Source organism: Pan paniscus, chromosome 23 (genome assembly GCF_029289425.2).
Source record: "Pan paniscus chromosome 23, NHGRI_mPanPan1-v2.0_pri, whole genome shotgun sequence".
NCBI lineage: Eukaryota > Metazoa > Chordata > Mammalia > Primates > Hominidae > Pan > Pan paniscus.
Genome location: NC_085927.1, coordinates 30,753,704 through 30,780,128, shown reverse-complemented (window position 1 = coordinate 30,780,128; position 26,425 = coordinate 30,753,704). Strand labels below are relative to the sequence as shown.

At 51.1% G+C, this 26,425-nt stretch overlaps 1 protein-coding gene and 1 pseudogene across 7 annotated transcripts; both read right to left on the bottom strand.

Moving 5' to 3' along the window:
- Nucleotides 1-722: 722 nt before the first annotated feature.
- LOC100979069 (tubulin alpha-3 chain-like) lies at nt 723-5,367 on the bottom strand (annotated as a pseudogene).
- LRRC74B (leucine rich repeat containing 74B) lies at nt 3,280-26,312 on the bottom strand. Of its 7 annotated transcripts, XR_010111778.1 has the most exons (11): nt 26,133-26,312; nt 24,708-24,850; nt 24,214-24,346; nt 23,073-23,279; nt 19,948-20,057; nt 18,831-18,946; nt 16,945-17,023; nt 14,941-15,036; nt 11,558-11,762; nt 3,732-3,873; nt 3,280-3,408 (listed from the first exon to the last, which is right to left on the bottom strand). XR_010111778.1 is itself a non-coding variant. In XM_034948779.3 (10 exons), exons 1-9 carry the CDS (start codon nt 26,269-26,271, stop codon nt 11,607-11,609), a joined length of 1,179 nt encoding a protein of 392 aa, XP_034804670.1. In that variant the 5' UTR covers nt 26,272-26,312; the 3' UTR covers nt 6,407-10,396; nt 11,558-11,606. The 7 variants fall into 7 exon arrangements, 3 of the variants coding, with proteins under 3 accessions (XP_034804670.1, XP_008956889.1, XP_054961806.2); XM_034948779.3 differs by lacking the exons at nt 3,280-3,408; nt 3,732-3,873 and adding an exon at nt 6,407-10,396; XM_008958641.4 differs by lacking the exons at nt 3,280-3,408; nt 3,732-3,873 and having other exon boundaries at nt 6,407-11,762.
- Between the last annotated feature and the right edge of the window lie 113 nt (nt 26,313-26,425).

Below are 26,425 nucleotides of genomic sequence, written 5' to 3'. Positions count from 1 at the left end.
TCTGAGAAAAGATATCTGGATTCCCAGGTCTTTTACAAACAGACGTTAACACACTTCACTTGAAGTGAAAGGTGCAAGGTTTTCTACCAAGACAGTTGACAGTGCTGAGGGGCAAGGTGACCGTGTGTGTGCGTGGAGGGTAAATGCTGCCTTCCAGGTTACCATGGAGCAGTGGGGGGTCAGGATGGGTGTGTTGTGACCTTCTGTGGGTCACAAATACTGTGGAGAACTCAGTAACACTTTCCCCCTTCTAAAATGTCCTGACCTTACACATTTGACCTACAGCTTTAGGGATTTCATGGACACGCCCCATTCACAGACCTCAGATTTAAACACTCTGCTTCTAGGCTCTTCTTTTTAGCCAGCACGTCCCATCAATAGAAAAGCCCCAAAAATTGCAAATTCAGTTGAAACCCTGACTTAGCTTTCCTAGAATTTAGGAAACCTATCCACTCAACGCTTGGCTTGTTTCTCTTGGGTCAAGTCACTTCCATGGCCACTCCTTAAGTACATACACTCCTGCTGCACCCCAACCCCATGCCAGCAGGGCGGGCTGGGACCCCACTGACTGTCCATGCAGGCTCTGGGGTCCCACCTGCTCCTGTAGGCAGAGCCAAGCAGCACGACACACAGAGGTCTTGGTTTTATAGAGAAACTTTAATTGCAAACAACTTGAAAGCAGCCATGCTGGGGGCGGCAGGAGAGCCCACCACACCCTCCCCTCAGTATTCTTTGCCTTCTTCAGCCTCCACTTCCACAGAATCCATGCTCACCTCTTCATATCCTTCTCCAGAGCTGCCAGGTCCTTGCGAGCCTCAGAGGACTCCCCCTCCTCCATGCCTTCCCCCACGTACCACTGCACAAAGGCCTGCTTGGCATACATGAGATCAAACTTATGGTCCAGGCAGTTCCAGGCCTTGGTGATGGCTGTGATGTTGCTTAGCATCCACATGGCCCATTGCAACTTGGTCAGGTTTCCCCCAGGGACCACCGTCAGGGGCTGGTAGTTAATGCCCACCTGCCGGAGAAGGGGAAGAAAGCGGTCCGTGAAGCTTGTATCAAACCTAGAAATGGTGGCTACCTTTCCTCAAACAGAAGACCCCCTGTAGGTGACCAGGAGAATGCTCAATTCACCCCCACAAACCTCACTAAGCCCTTCTCTGTGGCAGGCAGGGTGACAGTTCCAGACAAGGAATAAAGAGAAAAGAGCCTTGGAGGTGGCCACCCTGGCAGGATCCCAAGCTGCCCAAAGGGCTGTGTCCTAGCAACTGTGACATGTGATAGGTGCCCAGGTAAAGACTCTCTTCCCTCTGAAAATGTACACTACTTGTCTTCTTTATAGATTATTCACTCCAAAGGGTTTTACAAGATAGTAATGAAATTCTGTAGCTAAACTTTTTCCAGCCAGATAGATTGTGAGTACACAACTGTGATACCACGGGGAAGGTCATACCCCCTGCTGTCCCACCAAACAAGCCACTGTGAAATATGCAAAGGTGACAGGTCAAAGATCACTTGAATGAAGCTACCACAGCAGCAAGAGTAGTCCATGTGCTTGCTTGAGTAGGAAGTGACATTCCACGGTGGGAACCAAAAGGGAAGCATTCCAAGTTTCAGAACTTGAGAATAACACATCCTGAGTAGTGCATGGGGTCAACTAGAGCAGGGGTCAGCAAGCCTGTTCTATAAGTGACAAGATCATACAAATTCTAGGCCTTACAGGCACATGGACTCTGTCACACCTACCCCACTCTGAGGCTGGACAGCAAAATTGATCTGCAATGAAGGGGAGTGGTGGCTGTGTTCAGACAAAACCTTACTTACAAAATTGGGCGGCTAGTCCAGCAGCCATGCTCACCCCTGAAGGAGAGAAAGAGAAGCCCAGAGTAGGAATTCCCACTTAGAGCTGACTGCAGTGGTCTCCCCAGAGGCAGTGGATGTCTGAGCCAGAGGAGGGAGGGAAAGCAAAGCAAAGCAGAGGACGCAGAGGTCCAGCAGAGGGAGAAGCGACAGGATTTAGTCACCAACTCCTGGAAAAGCTGAAAGGGGACAGCAAGGTTTCTTTCATGTGTCAGTGGAAGATGGGGACAGATTTTCTGTCTGAGGCAAACACAGGCCAACATTACTAGGCTTCCCAAAAGAGAAATAAAGATGGTGCTGTTTTCGTCACAAAAAGATTCTTGATAGTCTTTCTTTAAATCAAACACTCCAAAAGACATTTAAATTGGATATAATTTCTACAGATGAACATTCTGACTGTGCCTTCATAGTTGATAACGAAGCCACCTATGACATATGTTGGCACAACCTGGACATACTTAGATGAAGCAAGACTTAGTGAGAGCAGTTTATAATAATGCCCAAGTTAAAATATATATACCACCCACATGATTCCCCAAAATGCCCATAAAATTTCTACTAAGTTCAACCTATCTTTTCCACACAAATTCTGCTGTCCAAGCAAGGGGCACCAAAATCCTCCAAAAAATACCTTTTTCTTAAAAAAACACAAAAACCTCACCACAGATATATAGTGTGATGACTCACAAAGGAAGTTCAAAAGACACCACTGAATTAATTATCACTCTGGTTCATTGATTTATGCCCATGAGCCTAGCCCATGGAACAGGGGCAGGGTGACGGTTCCAGACAAGCAACCGCAAAGGATGCGGGCCTTTGGGGGCAGCATTATTCTGCAGATCTGCTGCTTCCTGATGGCACAAGGACTCCACATCACCCAGTCCTCCCTTCAATCCGGTCGGGCACCAACCTGCAAACTAGATGGTGCGCTTGCTCTTGATGGTGGTGATGGCCCCACTGACATCTTTCGGGACCACATCCCCTCGGTACAACATGCAGCAGGCCATGTACTTGCCATGGTGAGGGTCACACTTGACCATCTGATTGGCTGGCTCGAAGTGGGCACTGGCGATCTCGGCCACAGACAGCTGCTCGTGGTAGGCCTTCTCGGCTGAGATGATCAGGGCATAGGTGGCCAGGGGGAGGTGGATGTGGGGGTACGGCACCAGGTTGGTTTGGAATTCTTTCAAGTACACATTCAGGGCCCCAACGAATCACAGGGAGGCCGTGATGGAGGACACGATCTGCCCAATCAGACGACTGAGGTTGGTGTACGTGGGACACTCGATGTCCAGGTTGCGCTGACATGTCGACCATGAAGGCACAGTCAGAATGTTCCAGGGTCGTGTAGGTGGTCAGGATGGAGTTGCAGGGCTCCATCACAGCCATGGAGACCTGGGGGGCTGGGTAAATGGCAAACTCCAGCTTGGACTTCTTCCTGTAGTCCACCGAGAGCCGCTCCATGAGCAGAGACATGAACCCACAGACGGTGCCACCCCCAAAGCTGTGGAAGATGAGGAAGCCCTGCAGTCCCATGCACAGATCCGCCTGAGAGAAACCAGACAACGTGAGCCAATGCCCGTGGGAGCCACACCACCAACCTCCACCAAGCCGGGGCCACTTCTCTTTGCCTCTGAGAGTTGCTACGGATTCAGACTATCCATAATGAACACTCATCCCACTTTGAAGCAGAGAAAAGCAGACAATACAGATCTATGCACAAATCAACACGCACACTTCATAGTAAGACATTGCAGACTTAGTCGGACTGAAGATGCTGCTCTAAGTGCTGCGAAAATAACCTTCCTTTCACCATCCAAGGCCTATTCTCCTGTGCAGGACAACGTCCACATGAAGCCTTCTCTTCTTACCAGTTTGTGGATCCGGTCCAGGACAAGGTCTCCTTGCCGATGGTATAATGGCCTCTGGAGTAATTATTGGCTGCATCTTCCTTCCCACTGATCAGCTGCTCCAGGTGGAAGAGCTGCCTGTAGGTCCCTGTGTGCACTTCACCTACAAAGAGACCACATGTGCTGTGAGTCTTTAAGGCCTACTGTACACCAAGGTGAACACGTTCCAGGACTGTTCACTTCTACAAAGTACATGCTGTTCAAAGTACATGAGCTACATGTTGTAGGTCAACAGTGGTGGTGTCTGGTAGAAAATGTCTCTGTGATAACCAACCACAAATGCAATTTAAGGCTCTAGGAAGTTAAAGTCAGTTCTTGTATAAATGTCAGCACAGGCCGGGCGCGGTGGCTCACGCCTGTAATCCCAGCACTTTGGGAGGCCAAGGCGGGCGGATCATGAGGTCAGGAGATCGAGACCATCCTGGCTAACACGGTGAAAACCCATCTCTACTAAAAATACAAAAACAAAATTAGCTGGGCGTGGTGGCGGGCACCTGTAGTCCCAGCTACTTGGGAGGCTAAGGCAGGAGAACGGCGTGAACCCAGGAGGCAGAGGTTGCAGTGAGCCGAGATCGTCCCACTGCACTCCAGCCTGGGCAACAGAGCAAGAATCTTTCTCTAAATAAATAAATAAATAAATAAATGTCAGCATAAACAGTTCCCAGTGAAGGGAAATAAGCTCTCGCATTGTCCCCCAGCACTGGTAATTCTACTGGTACATACATCTTTCCTACCCTTAGCTACTACATCAAAGGCTATAAGTTAAAAATCTCTTACAAACTGGACAGTCACCAGATCAGTGTGACTTCTGAAGGGCAGTCCCATCAACCTGTGTGGCCTGGGTCCCACGTGCTTTCATGTGACATTGTCACCTCCTGGGGGACACTGAAAGGTACTATCTCTTTGCAGCTCTCCTTGGAAACTACCTGGGACTTCTAATCTGGATGAAGGAAATGGATGTTCTGTACTTACCTTCTATGCCTAAGATGCACATCAAGACTCTTCATGCACCAGCATGAGACAGTGCACAGCATTCAGGAGGGAATCAATGCCCCACACCCTGCAGGCAGGGCCACCTGTGCAGGGCTGAGGCAGCCACAAGGGAATCTCTCCACAGCCCATCTTACTGCTGGCAAAGCAGCTTTTCCCATACATCCTAAATTAGGAGCTGAGTCTCACATACACTAAACATGAAACTTTCAGTTTCTGCCCTAACGATGCCATGGGCATATGCTTGTCTATCCCATCCATTCTGCAGGGGGATTCACAGGAGCCCACGTAGGGTTTTACCAATGCTCTCCCACCCTCCCAGGAAAGCTGCCATCCAGTGCCCGAGGACCTATCAACCACAGTGGGCTCCAGGTCCACAAGCACTGCTCTGGGCACGTGCCTGCCAGCCCCAATCTCACTGAAGAACATGTTGAAGGAGTCATCCCCACCACCGATGGTTTTGTCACTTGGCATTTGACCATCAGGCTGAATTGCACGTTCAAGGCAGTACAGTTCCCAGCGGGCGTTGCCTATCTGGACACCCGCCTGCCCCACATGGATAGAGATACTCACTCTGTGAACCAGCACATAAATGTGAACCCGTTCATTTCAAGACAGTTTGAAACTCTATGGCATGGAAAATATTCTGTGGTGACAGAAAAAAAAAAAAAGAGAATGAGAACAAAGTGTGTCTGCCTATCAGGGTTAAACCTATAAGGAAGAAGCTCTTAAAAGGGGAGAATAACAAACTAAAATAGAAGGGAGAAGGTAAATAGAAGGGAGAAGGCTGAGTGAGGTGGCTGACACCGGTAATCCCTTTTCCTTTGGAAAGCCAAGGTGGGAGGATTGCTGGAGCCCAGGAGTTCAAAGCTACAGTGAGCTGTGATTGTGCCACTGCATTCCAGCCTGAGTGACAGAGCTCTTAAAAAAGAAAAAAGTTTATTATTGCCACATTTAAGACCTTCAGCCCTGGAGCGGAGATTCAAGTTGCTTTGAATATACACTCTTAATTAGCAGCAGTTACAAAATGCTGTTTTTATTTTATTTTATTTTATTTATTTTGTTTTTCTTTTTTTTCTCTTTTTTTTTTTTTTTTTTTTTTGAGACGGAGTCTCACTCTGTAGCTCAGGCTGGAGTGCAGTGGCAGGATCTCGACTGACTGCAACCTCCGCCTCCCAGGTTCAAGCGATTCTCCTGCCTCAGGCTCCTGAGTAGCTGGGAAAGGCACGTGCCACCATGCCTGGCTAATTTTTATATTTTTAGTAAAGACGGCATTTCACCATGTTGGTCAGGCTGGTCTCGAGCTCCTGACCTCGTGATCCACCTGCCTCGGCCTCCCAAAGTGTTGGGATTATAGGCGTGAGCCGTCGTGCCCAGCCTATGTTATTTTTTGAGACAACGTCTCATTCTGTTGCCCAGGCTGGAGTGCAGTGGTGAGATCATGGCTCACTGCAGCCTTGAACCTCCTCAGGCTCAGGTGATCCTCCCACCTCAGCCTCCCGAATAGCTGGGACTACAGGCATGTGCCACCATGCCCAGCTAATTTTTTGTATTTTTTGTAGATACACGGTTTCACCATGTTGTCAGGGTTGGTCTCAAACCCCTGGGCTCAGGCGACCTGCCTGCTTCAGCCTCCCAAAGTGCCGGGATTACAGGTGTGAACCACTGCACCTGGCCAGAGACGCTGTTTTTAAGAGAAAAGAAGAGGCAGTTCCTAAGTGGTTTACCAAGAATTGCTCTTTTTTAAAAAATTGAGATGGGTCTCGCTGAGGCTGGTCTTCAACTCCTGGCCTCAAACAATCCTATCACTTCAGCTTCCCTGGCCACAAGAATTTATATTAAAACAACATAAGCTATTGGTTGTCTATACATTATTCTTTGTATCTAAATTCCAGAAACAAGAAGATAATGGGTTAAGCTAGTCAGGAACAAAATGCCTTTAAACAATTGCCCCCGGGCATGGATAAGAAATATGTTACTGAAGTCCCATATTCATTTCTTTTTCTTTTCATTATTATAATTATTATTTTTTTGTTTTGTTTTGAGACAGAGTCTTGCTCTGTCATCCAGGCTGGAGTGCAGTGTCATGATCTCGGCTCACTGCAACCTCCACCTCCTGGGCTCCAGCGATTCTCCTGCCTCAGCCTCCCAAGTAGCTGGGATTACAGGCATGCACCACCATACCTGGCTAATTTTTGTATTTTTAGAAAAGACAGGGTTTTACCATGTTGGCCAGGCTAGTCTCGAACTCCTGACCTCAAGTGATTCACTCACTTCAGCCTCCCAAAGAGCTAGGATTACAGGAATGAGCCTCTGCACCCAGCACATTATTATTATTATTTTGAGACAGGGTCTCGCTGTGTACCCAGGCTGGAATGCACTGGTATGGTCATAGCTCACTGCAGCCTCAACCTCCTGACTCAGGACTACAGGTGTGTGCCACCATGCTCAGCTTTTTTTTTTTTTTTTTTTTTAAGTTTTTGAGGAGACAAGGATCTCCTGATGTTGCCCAGGCTGGTCTCAAAACTCCTGGACTAAAGTGATCCTCCCACCTTGGGCTCACCTTGGCCTCCTGAGTCTACAGGCGTGAGCCATCATGCCCTGCCTGAAGTCCCATATTCATGTCTCCGGACCTGATAAATTCTGCTTACCTCACATAGCTCAAAGTACTCTGAGCTATTTTTATTTTTCTCACTTTTTTAGTGAGAAGGGGTGAGTTTCTGGCTCCTTGGTGAGAAGGAGAGGAGACATATCCCTGCTCAGGAAAGTGCCAAGTTGGGACTCAATACTCATTTTGAAAGACTTTGGAACAATTATTTGATTCTTCCTTTTTTTCTTTTTTAGACAGGATCTCACTATGTTGCTCAGGTTGGGCTCAAATTCCCAGGCTCAAATGATCCTCCTGCCTCAGCGTCCCTTGTAGGCTGGGCCTACAGGCAAGCATGCATCACCATGCCCAGTTTGATCCTTCCATTCTTTTTTTTTTTTTTTCGAGACAGGTTCTCACTCTCTCAACCAGACTGGAGTGCAGTGGTGCAATCACGGCTCACTGCAGCTTCAAACTCCCAGGTTTGAGTGATCCTCCCACCTCAGCATCCCAGGTAACTGGAACGACAGGCACATGCCACCATGCCCAGCTAATTTTTAAATGTTTTTTGTAGAAACGGGGGTCTCACTATGCTGCCCAGTCTGGTCTGGAACTCCTGGCTTCAAGTGATCCTCCCATCTTGGCCTCCCAAATTTCTGGGATTACAAGCATGTGCCAGTGCGCTGAGCCTGATTCTTCCTTTTTTTTTTTTTTTTTGAGACCGAGTCTTGCTCTGTCACCCAGACTGGAGTGCAGTGGAGTGAGCTTGGCTCACTGCAACCTCCACCTTCTGTGTTCAAGTAACTCTCCTGCCTCAGCCTCCTGAGTGGTTGGGATTATAGGCGCCCACCACCACACCCGGCTAATTTTTGTATTTTTAGTAGAGACGGGGTTTCACCATGTTGGCCAGACTGGTCTTAAACTCCTGACCTCAAGTGATCTGCTCACCTCAGCCTCCCAGAGTGCTGGGATTACAGGTGTGAGTCTCCATGCCCAGCCTGATTCATTCTTAAAAGACAGTCTTTACTTTCTTGAATATCCACTGTGTATTCACTTCTGGGAAAAGTGCAGGAGGAGACATGCAGGCTTACCCCCAGCTCATCACTGGAATGCAGCACCCCATTCTGGCATCTCCCTAGAGGGTGGTCAAGCAGACCCTTAACTTTCCCTCCTGAGAAGAGGCACCCCCAGTGGGACAGAACACATGAGGTCCAGGAGTTGGGACTTTTCTGTGGGCTTTGGGGGCCTCTGAACAGTGCGATCAGGTCTGCTCTTAGAAGGATGCTTTGGCACAAGGAGAAGGGGCAGGCAGGCAGTTCTGCAGAGGATCAGGGAAACCAGAGGAGGCCACTGCCCCCACTGCCCTTTCTCCCCAGGAGGGTGAATCCTTCAGTATTAGTCAGCTCCAGGTGCCATAAAATAATACCATCAACTGAGCGGCTTAAACAACAGACATTTACTTTCTCACAGTTCTGGAGGCTAAAAGTCCCAGAGGCCTCTCTTCCTGGCTTGCACACAGCCACCTTCTCACCACGTCCTCCCACAGGGTCGGGGGAGGTAGCACCCAAGCTCTCTGGTCTCTTATAAGGACACTAATCCTATTGGATCAAGGCCCACACTTATGCCCTCACTTAACCTTCACCATCTTCTTATAGGCCCTGGCCCCAAATACAGTCACAATGGGGACTAGAGCTTCAGCGTCTAATATTGAGGGGGACACCATTCAGTCCATAGCCCTCCCCTTCCTCATGGCTCCAGCAACACATCGTGCACGGAACCCAGCTGTAGCCCGCATCACAAAGTGCTCTTCAGTAGGGGCACGCATTGCTCAATGACTAGGATACGTTCTCAGAAATGCATCATCAGGCGATTTTGTTGATGTGAGAACATCATAGAGTGTGCTTAGACCAGCCTAGATGGTGCAGCCTACTGCACACCTAGGCCATATGGTACAGCATATTGTCCCTCCGCTACCAACCTGTACAGTAAGGATTTGCGTATCTAAACACAGAAAAACTATGGGGAAAATATGGTATTGTAATCTTTTTTTTTTTTTTTTTTGAGACGGAGTCTCGCTCTGTGGCCCAGACTGGAGTGCAGTGGCACGATCTCGGCTCACTGCCAGCTCCGCCTCCCCGGTTCACGCCATTCTCCTGCCTCAGCCTCCCACGTAGCTGGGACTACAGGCACCCGCCACCACACCTGGCTAATTTTTTTTGTATTTTTGGTAGAGACGGGGTTTCACCATGTTAGCCAGGATGGTCTCGATCTCCTGACCTCGTGATCCGCCCGCCTCGGCCTCCCAAAGTGCTGGGATTATGGGCGTGAGCCACCGCGCCTAGCCATATTTATACTTTTTAAATACCACTAGGCTCAACCCGTATGATATTTTTTGCAACAGCTTTCTTGAGATGTAATTCACATACCACATAAATTGCCCATTTAAAATGTACAATCGAGCGGTTTTTAGCATATTCATAGAGTTGCACATCACCACAATCAATTTTAGAACATTTTTATCACCCCCCAAAGAAATCCACATCCTTTACCTGTCAACCTCCAATCCTTCTATATCTCTACACCTAGGCAATTTATAATCTACTTTCTGTCTGTATAGATTTGTGTACTCCGGATGTTTCCTATAAATGCAATCATGCAACACGTGATCTTGTGACTGGCTTCTTTCACTTAGCATCATGTTTTCTAGTTTCATCCATTTTTAGCATGTGTCAGTACTTTTCCTTCTTTTCGAAAGTTTTATTGAGATGTCATTCACATACCATACTGTTCATTCATTTAAAGTATCTATAATTCAATTGCCTTTAGAATATGCAGTTATGTAGCCATCACCACAATACATTTTAGAACATTGTTATCACCTCAAATTCCTTTTTATTGCCAAATAATATTCCACTGTATGGATATACCACATTGCATTTATCCACTGGTGGGCATTTTCACTCTTAGAATATTATAAATAATGTTGCTATGGATATTCGTGCACAAGTTCTTGTGGGGACATATGTTTTCATTTCTTTTAAGTATATACCTAGGAATGGAAATAATGGGTTATATGGTAATTCTATGATTAAGCTTTTGAGGAACTGTCAGACAAGCCATGTGATTGATTGATTGAGTTTTAAAGACAGGGTCTTATTGTATTGCCCCAGCTGGTCTCCAACTCCTGAGCTCAAGCAATCCTCCTACCTCAGCCTCTGAATGGCTGGGGCTACAGGCACGTGCCACTGCACCCAGCTGCCATGTGATTTTTTTCTTCCCAATTTTCTCACTTAACATTAATCATGTGTATTTTCATGAATTGTTAAGTGTTCTTGGAGCATGTGGCTTTTAACATTTGCTTTTAACATTTAACATATCCAAATTTTAGTTGGCCAATCCCCTGTTATTGGGGACACTTCCAATTTTCATTGTGATAAACAGCATTTCCATGGGCATCTTTTTTTTTTTTGAGACAGAGTTTTGCTCTTGTTGCCCAGGCTAGAGTGCAATGGTGAGAACTGCAGCCTCCACCTCCAGGATTCAAGCAATTCTCCTGCCTCAGCCTCCTGAGTAGCGGGGATTACAGGTGTGCGCCATCATGCCTGGCTAATTTTGTATTTTTAGTACAGCTGGGGTTTCACCATGTTTGTCAAGCTGGTCTCAAACTCCTGACCTCAAGGGATCCACCCACCTAGGCCTCCAAAAGGGCTGGGATTACAGGTGTGAGCCACCGCGTCCGGCCCCATGAGCATCTTTAGGCATCAGTCTTTTATGCATCTCTGGTTATTTCTCTAGAGCACATTAGTCAAATGATTGTATCAAAGGGCACAGGCAGTTTTGAGGCTCTCAGTGCATGATGATAAATTGCCTTCCAAAAAGGCTGTGCCTGTTTGCATTCTCAAAAGTAGAGTGTGCACCCCTCCTTATATTTTAATAGTTTCCTGAGGTCACCAGAACATGAACATGGGGAGGGCAGGGACTTGCTTGGGCATCTTGGATACCATGCCCAGTTCAATGTGCAGTACTCAGTAGGGGTTTGTGTGACAGGAATGAGTGAGAGCACATGAAGGCCCAGATGAGTGCAGGGTCCGTGGGGCACAGAGGAGGGTACAGGTGTGTGAGCACCGTGTGGACTTAGCACACGGCTGACGTGGGGACTCAGTGCAGACACAAGTGGTAACAAAGCCTCGTGAGTCAAAGAGCTCCTCACCCTGGAGGTCGAAGCAGCTGATTGGAGATGAGGAAGCCACACTCCAAGGTCACTTAGGGACAGACGCTGGCAGGGCTGATCTGAAGACTGGCAGCAACTCCTTTTTATACTCCACTCTGCAAGCGCCAGTCTTTATGCAGAGTTCTGGAAGAATTCCCTTCACTGAGCTAGCAAGGCCATCAAACTCTGCGTTCACCTGGATATCCTAAGGAGACACCCATTACAAGGATGAACTTTGTCACTATCTGAGAACTTCACCATTTTTCACTCACACACGCAAGGTCTCAGAGAAGCTCCTTCGGGCGGCTTCTCCCCTGTGGATGACAGTCTCATACCCGCAAACTAGTAAGATCCAGGAGAGAAGGGGACAATGGGGGATATTTAGAGGCCTGCTGTATTTATTTATTTAGAAATGGGATCGTACTGTGTCACCAGGCTGGAGTGCAGTGGCTCAATCATAGCTCACTTCATCCCTGAGTTCCTGGACTCAAGCTATCTATCCTCTTGCTTAAGCCTCCAGAATAGCAGGGACTACAGGTGCCCACCACCATGCCCGGCTATGCTGTATTTCCAGATCTGGGGGCTGGTTACATAGACACCTATGCTGTTTGTGAAAATTCTCCAAGCTCTATGCTTAATCTTTGTGCATTTTTCAGCATAGATGTTGTTCCTCAATCAAAAACAAAAAACCAAGGGGTTGTGAAGAACAGAACTGGCACTGATTGAGTCCTTCTCTGTGCAAGGCCTTTCCCTTAGGTCTGTCATCTCAGCTTATGTTCATGATGGCCTTACGGGGTAGACGTTAGCCCCTTTTCACAAAAACACAAGTCTGAGCCCAGGGAAAGATTTTCCTTGAACTGTAAGTCTTCAAAACTATTTCCCTCAAAGCTCAGAATAAAATCTGGGCTAGTCAGATTATACTAGTGATAACAGATAACAACAGTTAAGGAATAGAAGATAGAATATTCAATTCAGGCTAATTGTTTTTCTTTGTTTTTTTGTTTTTTGGGTTTTTTTGAGGTAGAGTCTCGCTCTGTCACCCAGGCTGGAATGCATTGGCATGGTCTCAGCTCACTGAAACCTCCGCTTTCTGGTTCAAGCAATTCTCCTGCCTCAGCCTCCCGAGTAGTTGAGGTTACAGGTGAGCACCACCACATCCAGCTAATTTTTCTTCTATCTTTTACAACACAGAGTTTCACTCTTGTTGCTCAGGCTGGAGTGCAATGGCATGATCTCGGCTCACTGCAACCTCTGCCTCTGGGTTCTCCTGGAGGTGATTCTCCTGCCTCAGCCTCCTGAGTAGCTGGGATTACAAGTGCATACCACTATGCCCGGCTAATTTTTGTATTTTTAGTAGAGACAGGGTTTCACCATGTTGGCCAGACTGATCTCGAACTCCTGACCTCAGGTGATCTGCCTGCCTCGGCCTCCCAAAGTTCTGGGATTACAGGCATGAGCTACCAACTCCGGCCAAATTTTTGTATTATGAGTAAAGACAGGTTTTGCCTTGTTGGCCAGGGTGGTCTCGAACTCCTGACCTCAGGTGATCCACCTGCCTTGGCCTCCCGAGGTCCTGGGGTTATAGGCGTGAACCATCATGCCCATCCCAGGCTAGTTATTGATTGATCGTTTATGATTCTTTGACTCAGAATCTTGTCCAGGATCTCACATTGATAGACACAGGATTTGGTCCCAACCCTGAACTGATTCCAAAGCCCATGGCATTCCCACAAGACTAGGGGCTTCTGATAATGACCATACATTGTGACAAGTAAGTGTATATTTGGGCAGGATAATGCCATATGACATTCTATTTCTTTTAGAATGACAGATCCAGTGCTGACAGGAATTCTCAGAGCAGCAGGCACATGGTTAAGGCAAGAACAGGCCATTAGAAGGAAATGGTAAGGACGTTTGACATCGGTTGTCCCAAACCTGAAGAATTGAAACTACACAGACACATTTCTGGACAGGCTTTGACTCAAGTCTGGGTTGAAAAAAATCAGGGTTAGAATCAGCACTGATTTGTAACTCAATTTTTTTTGTTTCCTTCCCTTTTTTTTTGAGACAGAATCTGGCCCTGTTCCCCAGGTTGGAGTGCAGTGGCACAATCATAGCTCACTGAAGCCACAAACTCCTGGGATCAGGTGATCCTCCTGCTTCAGTCTTCTGAGTACCCGAAACTACGGGTATGTGCCACATGCCTGGCTAATTTTTTAAAAAGCTTTTTGTAGAGATGGGGATCTTTCTGTGTTGCCCAGGATGGTCTTGAACTCTAGGCTTCAAGGGATCCTCCCACCTCAGCCTCCCAACATGCTAAGATTATAGGTGTGAGCCATCTCACTTGGCACTTTTTCTACATTAAAAAATCAAAATTCGCCAGGCGCAATGGATCATGCCTGTAATCCCAGCACTTGGAAGGCCGAGGTGGGTGGATCACCTGAGGTCAGGAGTTCGAGACCAGCCTGGCCAACCTGGTGAAACCCCATCTCTACTAAAAAAAAAATACCAAAAAAAAAAAAAAAAAATCAGCCGGGCGTGGTGGCACACATCTGTAATCCTGGCTACTCAGGAGGCTGAGGTAGAAGAATTGCCTGAATCTGGGAGCCGGAAGTTGCAGAGAGCCAAGATAGCACCACTGCACTCCAGCCTGGGCGACAGAGTGAGACTCTGTCTCAAAAAAAAAAAAAAAAAAAATCAAAATTGACCCAAGACATGAGAGACCATGGCACAGGATCACTTGAGGTCAGAAGTTTGCAACCAGCCTGGGCAACATAGCAAGCCCCCATCTCTAAAAAATTTAGCCAGGTATGGTGACCTGTACCTGTACTTCCAGCTGCTTGGGGAGCTTAGACAGGAGAACCACTTGAGCCAAGGAATTTGAGACTGCAGTGAGCTACGATCACACCACTGCACTGCAACTGGGTGACAGAGTGAGACCCTGACTCAAAAAAAAGTGGCAAAATTGAATGAAAAGGGATCCTAATCTCTCTCACAGCCACTCAAGTGAAGCTTCCAGCACCACAGTCCACCTGCAGACAGTCGGGGGAGGGGCAGAGGGCAGCCTTGCAGGTGCTGCGCCTGCAGATCGAAACCTCAGTGGATAGGGAGCATCGTGCCCAGACCGCCACTTATCCTCTCTCAGCCAATGAAGAACCCAGGCAGGTGCCCCAGGTGAGATCCCGTGGAACCAGCAGTCTGGAGGGGGCAGAGCTGAGTGGCCCCATGCCTGCATTCAAGTCCCGTTGCAACTCTGCTTCTGCCACGCCGTGTAGCTGGGCAGGGCTCTTGATTTCTCTAACCCTCACTTTCTTCTTCTAAAATTATGATACCTCACAGGGCTGCTGGGAGGATCAGAAACGAGGTTTATAAAATGTTCTTACTGAGAAATCCAGCAGTTCCAGGGCAGAGGCTGGATTGTCCTGGACAGACTTGAGGAGACCAAAGCAGCCTTCACTTCGCATGGGATTCCTGGACACCTGAGAAACACACACACAAAGCTGCGAGAAGCGAGGTCCGGGAAGGCCAGAGAGCAATGTGAAAGGGAAGGAGGGGCTCCTCATCTCTGAGGACACAGCCACTATGGCCACACTGTCTCGGCTCAGAAGGTGTCTCCATCAGATAGTCAGACAGAATGCTCTGATGAGGCTGCTGGGTCAGGGAAGAAAGGAAGGGAGAGGCCTCCGATTGATATAGACACACAAGACACACCCTTGCCTTTAAGAACTTGCCTGCTGGGGAGAGGGGAGGGAAAGGAAGCATCATGAAATGTGGTGTGATCAGCGCAGTGAGTGTGCACCAGCTCCCCTGGGAGGGAAAGGCTGGGAGGGGAGGTGTATCTGGGCAGGGCTCAGCGGAGCTTCCCAGGTGAGGTGGCCAGAGCTGGACACTTCAGCAAGAACAGCAGAGGAACAAAGGCAGGGGTAAAAAATAGTACCGTATGTGTGTGTGTGTGTGTGTGTGTATACTCCAAGCTTGGGGTGAGAGCACTGAACTTGGAAGAGAGGGGCTGGCAGAGCCCAGATCCCCCATGACATGCTATGTTACTTTTTTTTTTTTTTTTTGAGACAGAGTCTTGCTCTGTCATCCAGACTGGAGTGCAGTGGTGAGATCTCAGCTCACTGCAACCTTCACCTCCTGGGTTCAAAGGATCCTCCTGCCTCAGCCTCCAGAGTAGCTGGGATTATAGGTGTGCATCACCACATCTGGCTCATTTTTTTGTTTTCAGTAGAGACAGGGTTTCACCATGTTGGTCAGTCTGGGCTCAAACTCCTGACCTCAAGCGATCTGCCTGCCTCAGCCTCCCGAAGTGCTGGGATTATTGGCGTGAGCCACCACACCTAGCTCCGCATGACATGATGCACTCGAAGCTTGGGTTTATCCAGAGGGGATAAAACTCCAACAGTTTTAAAGCAGGGCATGTTTCTGGTCCTGGGTAGCAGCTGGGAAGAAAGAACCGCAGCCAGGAATCCCGCAAGTTCACAAGCTAAGAGAGGAAGTCAGAAGAGGGAGGAGTCAGCAGGGTGAGCCCCTGCAGAAGGTGGGAGGGAGGGTGTGGAAAAGGGAGGGGCAGGCAGGCTCTGGGCCCCAGCTGGTGACTTGGGAAGAAGGAAGAAGGAGCCCCCCACCAGGAGGTGGCCCTTAGAGGGGGGTATGCGTTCAGGTTGGACTCTCACATTCCCACATGTCTTTGGGACATTTAGAGGACTGTCTACGAGGTGACTCGAAATGCAGGTCTATGCTTCAGAGAGGCCCAGGTTCCTGTGAGGCAGGGAGCAGGGGAGGAGAGCTATGGGAGAAGCCCAGTAAGGCTAGGGTGGGGAGCTGAGGGCCGACAGAGCTGGGTGTCCATACCCAGCTGGCAATACTGTCCCCCAGCATGTACCTGCTGTGGGCACAGTGGTCCCCTGGGGACCTGCTCCCAGCTTGCCTCCCTCCTGTGTCTGTCTTCTGCTCCCTGTCCTGCTCAGCACTCCCTCCCCACCTGCAAACCCAGGGGAAGGAACCCCAGCTGGGAACACCAGGCCTCAGGTGGGCCTGAGCAGTGGCCAACAGAACACCTGGGTGGGGCCTGGGTCCCAGCAAGGCCAGAGGAAAGGCAGGGGAGAAGATGAGGGAGACACAAGGGGTGCCCAGCCACCTTCAGCAGAGCAGCACCCCAGCCCACAGAGGAGGAAGGGCAGCAAGAAGATGTGGGAGAGAGGCTGGGAGGGATGAAGGGGAGAAGAGGAGGGCCAGGCCCCAGATTCAGGGTGAGTGGCAAGGGAGCGAGCCAGCCTGTGTGCACCTGCCTGCTGCCCCTGGGTGGGGGCTGTGGGGGAGGGATCTCTGTGGACTGTTACAGGGCAGGTCTGTGCTGGGGTCTCAGTCATCAGGCTAGCACTCACTACAAGAATCCTCAGCGTCTGGTTGACCCGGAGGCCCAGGCCCAGGCTCAGGGCTCCCATCGCAGAGATGCGGTTGTTGCTGCAACAAAAACAACAGGCACATGCATTGTGCAACCTTCCAAGCAGTGGTGCAGAGCTCACTGCCCCAGGGTGCCCACTGGAGCTGCCATTGCAGCCACCAGGTTGGGTCTCTTGTTCCCTCCACTCACACCCCAGGAACCCTGGACAGATCAACAGGTAAAAGGTGGAGATGACACCGTTCAGAGGAATCACGCGGCAAACACGCCTAAAGCGTCCCTGTCCTGGTGGACACCAGCTGCCGCTCCTCTGAGCTCTGCAAGTGCTCCCACATATTCTGTCCCAGCTGACACCTCATGCCTATCACCATTACAATGCCTGTTCCAGAAAATCACCTAGCTTATGTTCAAGGCCTCTCCTCCTCCTGCCGTTCCCAAACTCCAGGCCTCAGCACCGCCCTGGACCACTTTGTCTCCGGAGTCAGTCCCGCTTCTCTCTGACTTCTCAGACTCCGGAGTCAGTCCCGCTTCTCTCTGACTTCTCAGACTCCGGAGTCAGTCCCGCTTCTCTCTGACTTCTCAGACTCCGGAGTCAGTCCCGCTTCTCTCTGACTTCTCAGACTCCGGAGTCAGTCCCGCTTCTCTCTGACTTCTCAGACTCCGGAGTCAGTCCCGCTTCTCTCTGACTTCTCAGACCCCAGCTCTGGCTGCACCTCCGTATTCAGCCTCCGTGGCTGCCTCCAGTCTTAGCTCCTCCCATGGGGAGGAAAGCTGGGCAGGATTGAGTGGGGCCTTCTCGCCCACAGGGAGCTGCCCCTGGGGAGGGTCTCAGCCACAGCAGCCCATGACCTCCCTGGCCTCTGGCCCGTGACCTCCCTGGCATCCGCCTCTTTTCTTCCCTCTGGGCTTGTGCCTCCTGGCTAGGCTGGGACACTGCCTGGCCTGGAGGAGCCCCTCACACAGGGCATGCTCCAGTAGCCACGTGCTGAGCAAAACAGGCACTGGGGCCCACTTGTCAGGGTCCTGCCTTGCCCCACCCAGACTAGGCTCGTTTTACTTGCTCTGTTGCAATGCAGCCTGAACTCCTGAATCCTTGGCTCAAGCAATCTTCCTGCCTCAGCCTCCCAAGTACCAGGAATGATAGGTGTATGCCACCGGAAATGGACAATTTTTAGATTTCGCATAGAGATGGAGTCATGCTATGTTGCCTAGCCTGGTCTCAAAATCCTGTCCTTAATGGATCCTCCCGCCTCAGCCTTCCTAGGTGCTAGGATTACAGGTGTGAGCCACAGAACCTGGCCCTGGCTCGTCTTCTGCAAGGGAGGAAAGCTTGCATGGAGCACCCACCATGCACCAGGCTCTGCCGGAGATGCTTTATACACCGTGTGCAATTCGCAGCCATCCGCCTGTGCTATAGGAATCACAGGTCTCTATGTAACAACGATGAACTCCCCATGACTGTAATTCCAGCACTTTGGGAGGCTGAGGCGGGAAGACTGCTTCAGCCCAAGAGTTCAAGGCCAGCAGGAGACTGTCTCTACAAAAAAGAAAAAATTAGCCAGGCTTGGTGACATACTCCTGTAGTCCCAGTTACTTGGGAGGCTGAGGTGGTGGGAGTGCTTGAGCCGGGAAGGCCAAGGCTGCAGCAGGCCATGATCACAGCACTGCACTCTACCCTGGGCAATAAAGCAAGATGCTGTTTTACATAAATAAATAAAATTATAAACTCCAGTGATAAGGATGACAGAGCTGCTCTGGGATTGTGGCTCAAGCCCCATCACGGGAATCCCCATCACGGGTAGACTGTGTGCTTCAGCAGCAAGATCATGGAGCCCATGATTCCTGAGGTGTCCCCCCGGGGATCCTCACCTCATGTTGAGTTCCTCCAACACGTTGTTGGCCTTCAGAGCCTCACCCACCGCAGAGGCTCCAGGATCCCCAAAGCCATTGTATGAGATGTCTAGAACTTTAAGGAAGATGTTTGCCTAGAATACCAAAGAGCGAAGTCACGGGACCCCATTTGACAGTGGAGCAAGCCAGGGTGCCACAGCCTCAGAGACCAGGAGCCCTGAGGTGCAAAGATAAGAGATAAAGGGCAGAAGGGGAGAGGCTCCAAGGAAGGGTCAGGAAAGTGCCATGCAGACCCCCCGGTGGCTGCAGCTTGGATGATGGTGGTCAACAGAGCCCAGTGGCCCAGAGCACAACAGGAAAGGACCGGTGTAGACGTGAATGGCCCTCAGAGAGACTGGGAGGGGCGTGTGCAGAGCAGCAGCAGGCCCCAGAAACATTGATCGGACTCCACACCCACTTAATGGCTCTAGAGGGCAGGGATCCCAAGATCCAGTGAACAGCTGTTGGATGAAACCTGTCCAGGGTACTGTGATGGGGAGAAGGGTAGGTGCTCTGGCAAGACAGAGTGTGACATGCCATCTTGTGGGGCAGGACCCCAAGGTCAGCCCCTGTATCAGGGCAAGACAGCAGCTGCCATGGCCTGAGGAGGGCCCCACAGGGTATCTGGCACTGGGGACATTGCAGACACCTTGTACCACCCTAGCACCAGCTTGAGCCACCCATTCCCGAGCCCTATGAACCACAACATGGAAGGGAACAGGTGGGTGTTTGAGAGGCTGTGCTGGCATCCAAGGGTGCAAGGTGTCATCTCAGGAAACCACCTGCGTATGCCCAACAGTGAGCGTGTGTCACCGGACTGCACAGATGTCCCTTCCCAGCTGGGTGTCTATGGTGTCTAGGGAAGGTGCAAGATATTCAACAGTGACCCTTTAGGAAAGTATGTGACGGTGAGCACAGTGTATTGTGGTCACTAAGTGAAGCCAGGAAAATTAAAATCACCTAAAGAAACAGTCTTTAAGCTGTGCTTAAAAGATCCAAGGTTCATTTCCGAGGAGCTGCAGAGACAGGGAGGTGGCCCCTGGGAGACAGGCCCCAGCAGACAGGCTGTAGGGCCGACTAGGTGGGGGCTTCATACCTCCAGTCCCCTGGCAAATGCCACAGCTCCTGGGCCCCGGAGGTGATTCCAGCTCACGTTAAGCTCGGTGAGTCCTGTGTTTTCTGCCAGGGCTGGTCCAAGTGTCTCCCCTTCAGAAACACCAAGAGAGACCTTCTGACTCACTCTCTTCACTCCTTCAAAAGATCACACTGATGCCCACTGCGTGCCGAGCCTCTGCTGGGCAGGAGGGTCACAGACATGAAACTAATGTGGGCCTGCGGTGCCCTTAAGGAACTCACATTTCATGGGGGAGATACAAATGCAAATGTATGGGATGTGAGCTATTCATTTAGACTAAAAGGGGGAGGCGTGAGAACAGAGTGGTGGCCAGCCTGTCTTGGGGGAAGTCAGGAAAGAGGACAGAGGAGATAACTCAGGACTGAGGAATTCCCCAGGGGTGTGTGCATGCACAGTGGGGAGGAGACACAGGAAACTGCAAATGGCAGAGGCACCTGTGGAAATGCATGCAGGCTTGGAGCTGGGGCTGGGGAGGGGGAAGCCAGTGAGGTGAGGAAGGAGTAATGGGCACTTGAGAGATGCTGAGGGGCCTTGTGTGCCAAGCCAAGGGGCTTAGGCAGCACATACAAGTGGCAAGGAGTCAGGGAGGGCCTTAGGAAGTGATGAGGCTGGATTAGCATTTCAGCAAGTGGCAGGTGTCCAGGATAGACTGGGCTGGGTGGGGGCAGAGGCAAGAGGCTGGGGGACCAGATGGAAGGCTGGTGCCATAGGCTAGGCAAGAGGCAACAGGGCTGGCACAGCTGTGGTAGAGAGGAGATGGGGGTGGTAGAGAAAGGAAGGTGAAAGCCAGGCAGTGGTGTGAGCCTGTGGTCCCAGCGACTCAGGAGGCTGAGGCAGAAGGATTTCTTGGCGCCAGGAGTTCAAGACCAGCCTGGGCAAAATAGCGAGACCTAGAGATGAAGGCGGAGCAACATGGCCGAACAGAACCCTCCAGCGGTCATCCCACAACCCTCACAGGAACACCAAAGTGAACATTTATACACACAAGAAAGCGCCTGCAGAAGAGCCAGAAACCAGCTGCACATCACAGCACCTGCTTTTAACATCATAACAGGGAAACAGGCACTAAAGAGGAAAGAAAGTATTTTTTGTTGTTGTTAAGACACGGTCTCACCCTGTTGCCCACCCCGGAGTGCAGTGGGACAATCACGGCTCACTGCAGCCTTGACATCTTGGGCTCAAGCAATTCTCCCACCTCAGCCTCCTGACTGAGACTACAGGCACATGTCACCACTTGGGGCTAATTTTTTTTTTTTTTTTTTTTTTTTTTTTGAGATGGAGTCTCGCTCTGTTGCCCAGGGCTAATTTTTTTAATCATTTGTTGTCACCACTGGGGCTCCCTATGTTTCCCAGTTTGGTTTCTAACTCCTGGCCTCAAGCAATCTTCGCCCCTCAGCCTCCCGAAGTGGTGTTGGCATTACAGATAGGCACAGTGCCCTGCCAAGTCTCACTTTTTTTTTTTTTTTTTTTTTTGAGACAGAGTCTCGCTGTTTCACCCAGGCCGGACTGCAGTGGTGCTATCTCGGCTCACTGCAAGCTCCGCCTCCTGGGTTCACGCCATTCTCCTGCCTCAGCCTCCCACGTACCTGGGACTACAGGCGCCCGCCACCACACTCGGCTAATTTTTTGTATTTTTAGTAGAGACAGCGTTTCACCGTGTTATCCAGGATGGTCTCGATCTCCTGACCTCGTGATCCACCTGCCTTGGCCTCCCAAAGTGCTGGGATTACAGGCGTGAGCCACCGGGCCCGGCCGCCTCACTTAATTTCACTGACTTTTAGCAATAATTTTCTTAGAAGGCAAACTGGTTCTCTGGCAGTTACATGCCAGAGGCAATTCTCACAGGCCAAGGCTGATGTCACCCCACTTGCTCTAAGCAGCTTGAGACAGAGGAGTGCTTCTGAAAAACAATTCTCGGCCAGGCGCGGTGGCCCACATCTGTAATCGCAGCACTTTGGGAGGCCGAGGCGGGCAGATCACAAGGTCAGGAGTTCGAGACCAGCCTGACCAACACGGTGAAACCCCATCTCTACTAAAAATAGAAAAATTAGCCAGGCGTACTACACGCACCTGTAATCCCAGCTACTCAGGAGGCTGAGGCAGGAGAATCGCTTGGACCTGGGAGGCAGAGGCTGCAGTGAGCAGAGATCACACCATTGCACTCCAGCCTGGGCGACAGAGTGAGACTCTGTATCAAAAAATAAAAAGACAATTCTCCTGGGGCAACCATTAAAATACAGATTCACCAGCATTCCCCTAAGAGCTTGGTTCAGCAGGTCCAGGGTCAGCATCTGCATGCCTAACCCAGGGTCTCAGGTGATCCCTACCATTATTGGACCATTTGAGGAGAGGCAGGTAGAAGTGCAAATTCCTGGCAAAGCAGACAGCTCCTGAATATGCTCAGCGGCATGACAGTGATGAGATCAAGGAATCCCAATCACATCCGCTACCTCACTTCAAACAAAATCTTCACCGTTTTTGCCACAGCCTACAGCCCTGCAGCCCCCTCTGCCCTCTCCACCTCACAGCCTGGCCACACTTCCCTGGCTCCCTAGCCTAGTCACACTGCTGTCCGCCAGTCTGGGAAACAGGCCCGCATGCTCACTGTTCCTCTGCTTGAAATGCTCTCCCTCTGATCTTGCCATGGCTGACTCCTTCCCACTCTGCATATTTCAGCTTAAATGTCACCTCACAGAGGCCTCCCCAGCCACCTCTTTAAAGTAGGGGGGTCCCTGTTCTTCTCTAGAATCATAAACTATTTGTTTCTTTTGTAACACCAATAATTACTCAGAATGATGTTGTTAACATTGTTCCTTGAGGTCAGGAACTTGGTTTTGTTCAAGGTGGATCCCTGGTGGCTAAGTCAGTGCCCAGCACATACAGCAGCGCGCAATGAGATATTGGTGGAAGGAATGAAGAGTTCCGTGTGGCTGGAGTGGAAGAGGAGTGGGGCAAGGTGGGGTGTGGGGAGCAGGAACCAGAGCACATGCTCCCTGGCGATGTGCAGCGCGGTCCTGCCAACCCCCACCCACCCCTGCCCCAGGAAGCTGAGCTTTCATGGCCATGGTGCCCTGTGCAGGCGTTACCTGCTTGGTCATTCAGCTGGTTGTAGCTCAAGTCCAGGGACTTCAGGTCTGTGTGGGCCAGCAGGAGTTCGGCAAGGTGCTGGGCCGCCTGCTCCTCCAGGCCATTCCCTGACAGCTGCATCTTCCGCATGGCCTGGTTCACTGTGAGGGCGGCACAGAGGGCCTGGGCTCCTGCCACTCCCAGCTGGTTCTCCGACAGGTCCACATCTGGGGGACAGAACCACTCCTCGGCCAGTGGGATGCAAAGCCAGGCACCCCCCGACTTCTGCCATCCCCCAAACCTCCAGGTCTGAGGCTGAGGAAGGGGCCTTACAGGTTAACTGTCCTGGGGTTGCATGGTGGCTCTGGCTCCCAATGGCTGGTTCCCCTCTGCCCCTGACCTCCCCCTCCCTGTGTGCCCACCAGCTTCTGTGTCAAGCGGTTAAAACCACCTACCTCCTGGTACTGTAGAGACTGCTGTGGTGGGGGGCAGCCATACCGTCGATGGCTGCGTCTGGCAGTGATATCACCACCCACTTCAGAAGCCCTCACAGCCCCGTTGCCAGGATTGGCAATAATAGCCCAAGTGGCCATGCATGGAGCACTTACATGGGTCACACACTCTTCTGACCACTTCAGGAGTGCATTTCACTTCATGCTCACCACAGCCCCAAGCCCATAAGGTATTGTGGGGGCCATTTCACAGATCAGAAACTGAAGCTCAGAGAGGTTAAGCTGCTTGCCCAGGTATCCAGCTCTTCAGTGGCAGAACTGGCATTTGGATCCAGCCCCATCAAACTCCCACATTGCCTACCTGCTTCTTACAATGCCCAACTCCCACCTCTCTGTGTGGAAGGACTCTCCCATCCTGCATTCAGGTACTGGGAGTCTCCCAAGTGCTAGGTGAAGAGGGGGATGCTGGCCAGCAAGGGAGGGGAGTGATGGTGTGGGGTGGGTGAGGAAAGGACTTCTATCCGGCATTGGCTGCACAGCAGAGGGTCTAACTCCACCCCACATGCCCCCTCCTGTGATGAGGCCCCTCTTCTATCCACCAGCAACACCAGCAGGCCCCAGGTGACACGGCCCAGCTTTCAACGATGGAGGCACATCCCTGAGGAAAAGGAGGACACGCCTGCCCACCTGCCCCAAACCCAGCACCTACCATGGATGCTGCTGCTTTTGCTCAGGGCACCTGCCAGGGCCTCTGCACCCACCCCACAGAGCCCATTGTCTCGAAGGTCCAGCCGCTTGACATATGGATTGGAGCTCAATGAGGAAGCCAGAGCCCGGGCGCCCTGGGACAGACAGAGCAAACACACTGGCCACTATCCTGGCTCATGCTCCAGGGCTCAGCCCACTCCACGTCCTCCAGCTGGAAAGCCCTCCCCTTCCCACCTGTTTTAAGCAACACCTGCTTCTCCTTTTAGGCTCTGTGAAGGTCTCCCCCCACCCCCAGCTCTTCCTGACCCCCCAGCGGGTTAGGAGCCTGCAGGATCCACAACCCTTAAGGCCACCTGTCACAGCCTCAATCCCATCTGTCTCCCAGATGTGGAGGGTAGGGCATGACTGACACAGGCAGAAGCTGGGGAGTGTCATGGCTGCTGTCTCCCGAGGCCTCTCCCCGTAAGCCTGGATACAGTGTCCCTCCAGTGGTACCTGGGGCCCCAGGCCACGGTGCCGGAGGTTCAGCTCTTGGGCGCTCCCTTGGCGCAGAAAGCAGGAGATGGGCACAACACTATGGGCCCGGCAAGACCTCAGGTACAGTGTGTCCCTGACCAGTTCTCCAAGCCCATTGGTGCCTGGTAGGAGACAGGGGTACGAATGTGGACCCCTGCACAGCTACAGCCACCTGTGTCCTCCCCTGCCCTGTGTCACTACCTGGCCTATGTTTTGCCTCTAGAAGCACTGCTTCCTGTGCTTCTTGGGACCACTGCTCCCATATGACAGATGAAGACATCAAGCCTCAGGCAACGCAAATTTTTTCCTTAAAGTCATACGGCTATGAAAAGAAAGCTGGACACCTGGGCAACATAGCTAGACAAATTTTCTTTGTTTTTTTTTTTCGAGACAGAGTCTTGCTCTGTAACCCAGGCTGGAATGCAGTGGCACGATCTCGGCTCACTGAAACCTCTGCCTCCCAGGTTCAAGCAATTCTCCTGCCTCAGCCTCCCGAGTAGCTGGGATTACAGGCGCCACCCACCACACTGGGCTAGTTTTTTGTATTTTCAGTAGAGACGGGGTTTCACCATGTTGGCCAGGCTGGTCTCGAACTCCTGACCTCAGGTGATCTGCCTGCCTGGGCCTCCCAAAGTGCTGTGATTACAGGCGAGAGCCACCCCACCCAGCCAAAACATTTTTATATTAGCCAGACGTGGTGGTCTCCTGTAGTCCCAGCTACTCAGGAGGCTGAGGCAGAAGGCTCACTAGAGTGCAGAGTTCAAGGCTGCAGTGAGCTATTATCCTGCCACTGCACTGATGCCTGGGTGACAGAGCAAGACCCTGGCTCTAATAAATAAATAATTTATTTATATATTTATTTATTAATAAATATGAGCCCAAGCAACCCAATGTTGTTTGTAGTAGAAGTCGTGGCTGGCCTGCGCTGAGCATCCCACAGCTAGTGGTGGTAGCTAATCCTGCCAGAGTCAGGCCTCTGCCTGTCTGATGCCAAATTGCATGCTGTGTCTTTTAACCTGGATTGCAGGCCACAAATGTTTTGTAAACATTTTACGGGAGAAAAAACCGAGATAGTTCTAAATTCCATACATCCATTAGCTTAGTTTTTCCTGTGGATTGGGAAAACCCGGCTCTGATTCCATTTCAGGGCACAGGAAAACCGGCTCTGATTCCATTTCAGGGTGGGACAGCCCTTGGTGCACTGTCTGGCGGGATTTTGCATTTTAACCTGATGCTTCTAGGAGCAATGAAGGGAAGGCAGGGGGCTGGAGACGCCCCGCAGACGGGTACGTTCCCTGCTGGACAAGGGTCTCCTGCCCCCTTAGCCCCAGCCCGCCTCCCCCAACCCCTGCGGGAGAAGACCCCTAAAGGGGAGGAGTCGGGCCTGCCCCCTCCCCCGAGCACCTTCCGTCTCCAGGTCGGAGTCCCAATTGGCCTCGGGACCCTGCTCGGCCTCGGGGACCCCTGAAAGACGCCCACAGGCCGCCATAGCCTCTTCTTTCTGCTCTTCATCCTCCCCAGACCTCTCGCAGGAACCCCTCATGGTTACGACCCTCTCGCAGTCTCAGACACTGAGTCGGAGACAGCTTGACCCCGCGCCCAGAGCGCGGCCCGCGATTGTGGGCGGAGTCTGCGGCTGCGCTGACCAACCGAATGTGCCGTCCAGCAACAGGCACCCCCCACAGCCAATAGCGACG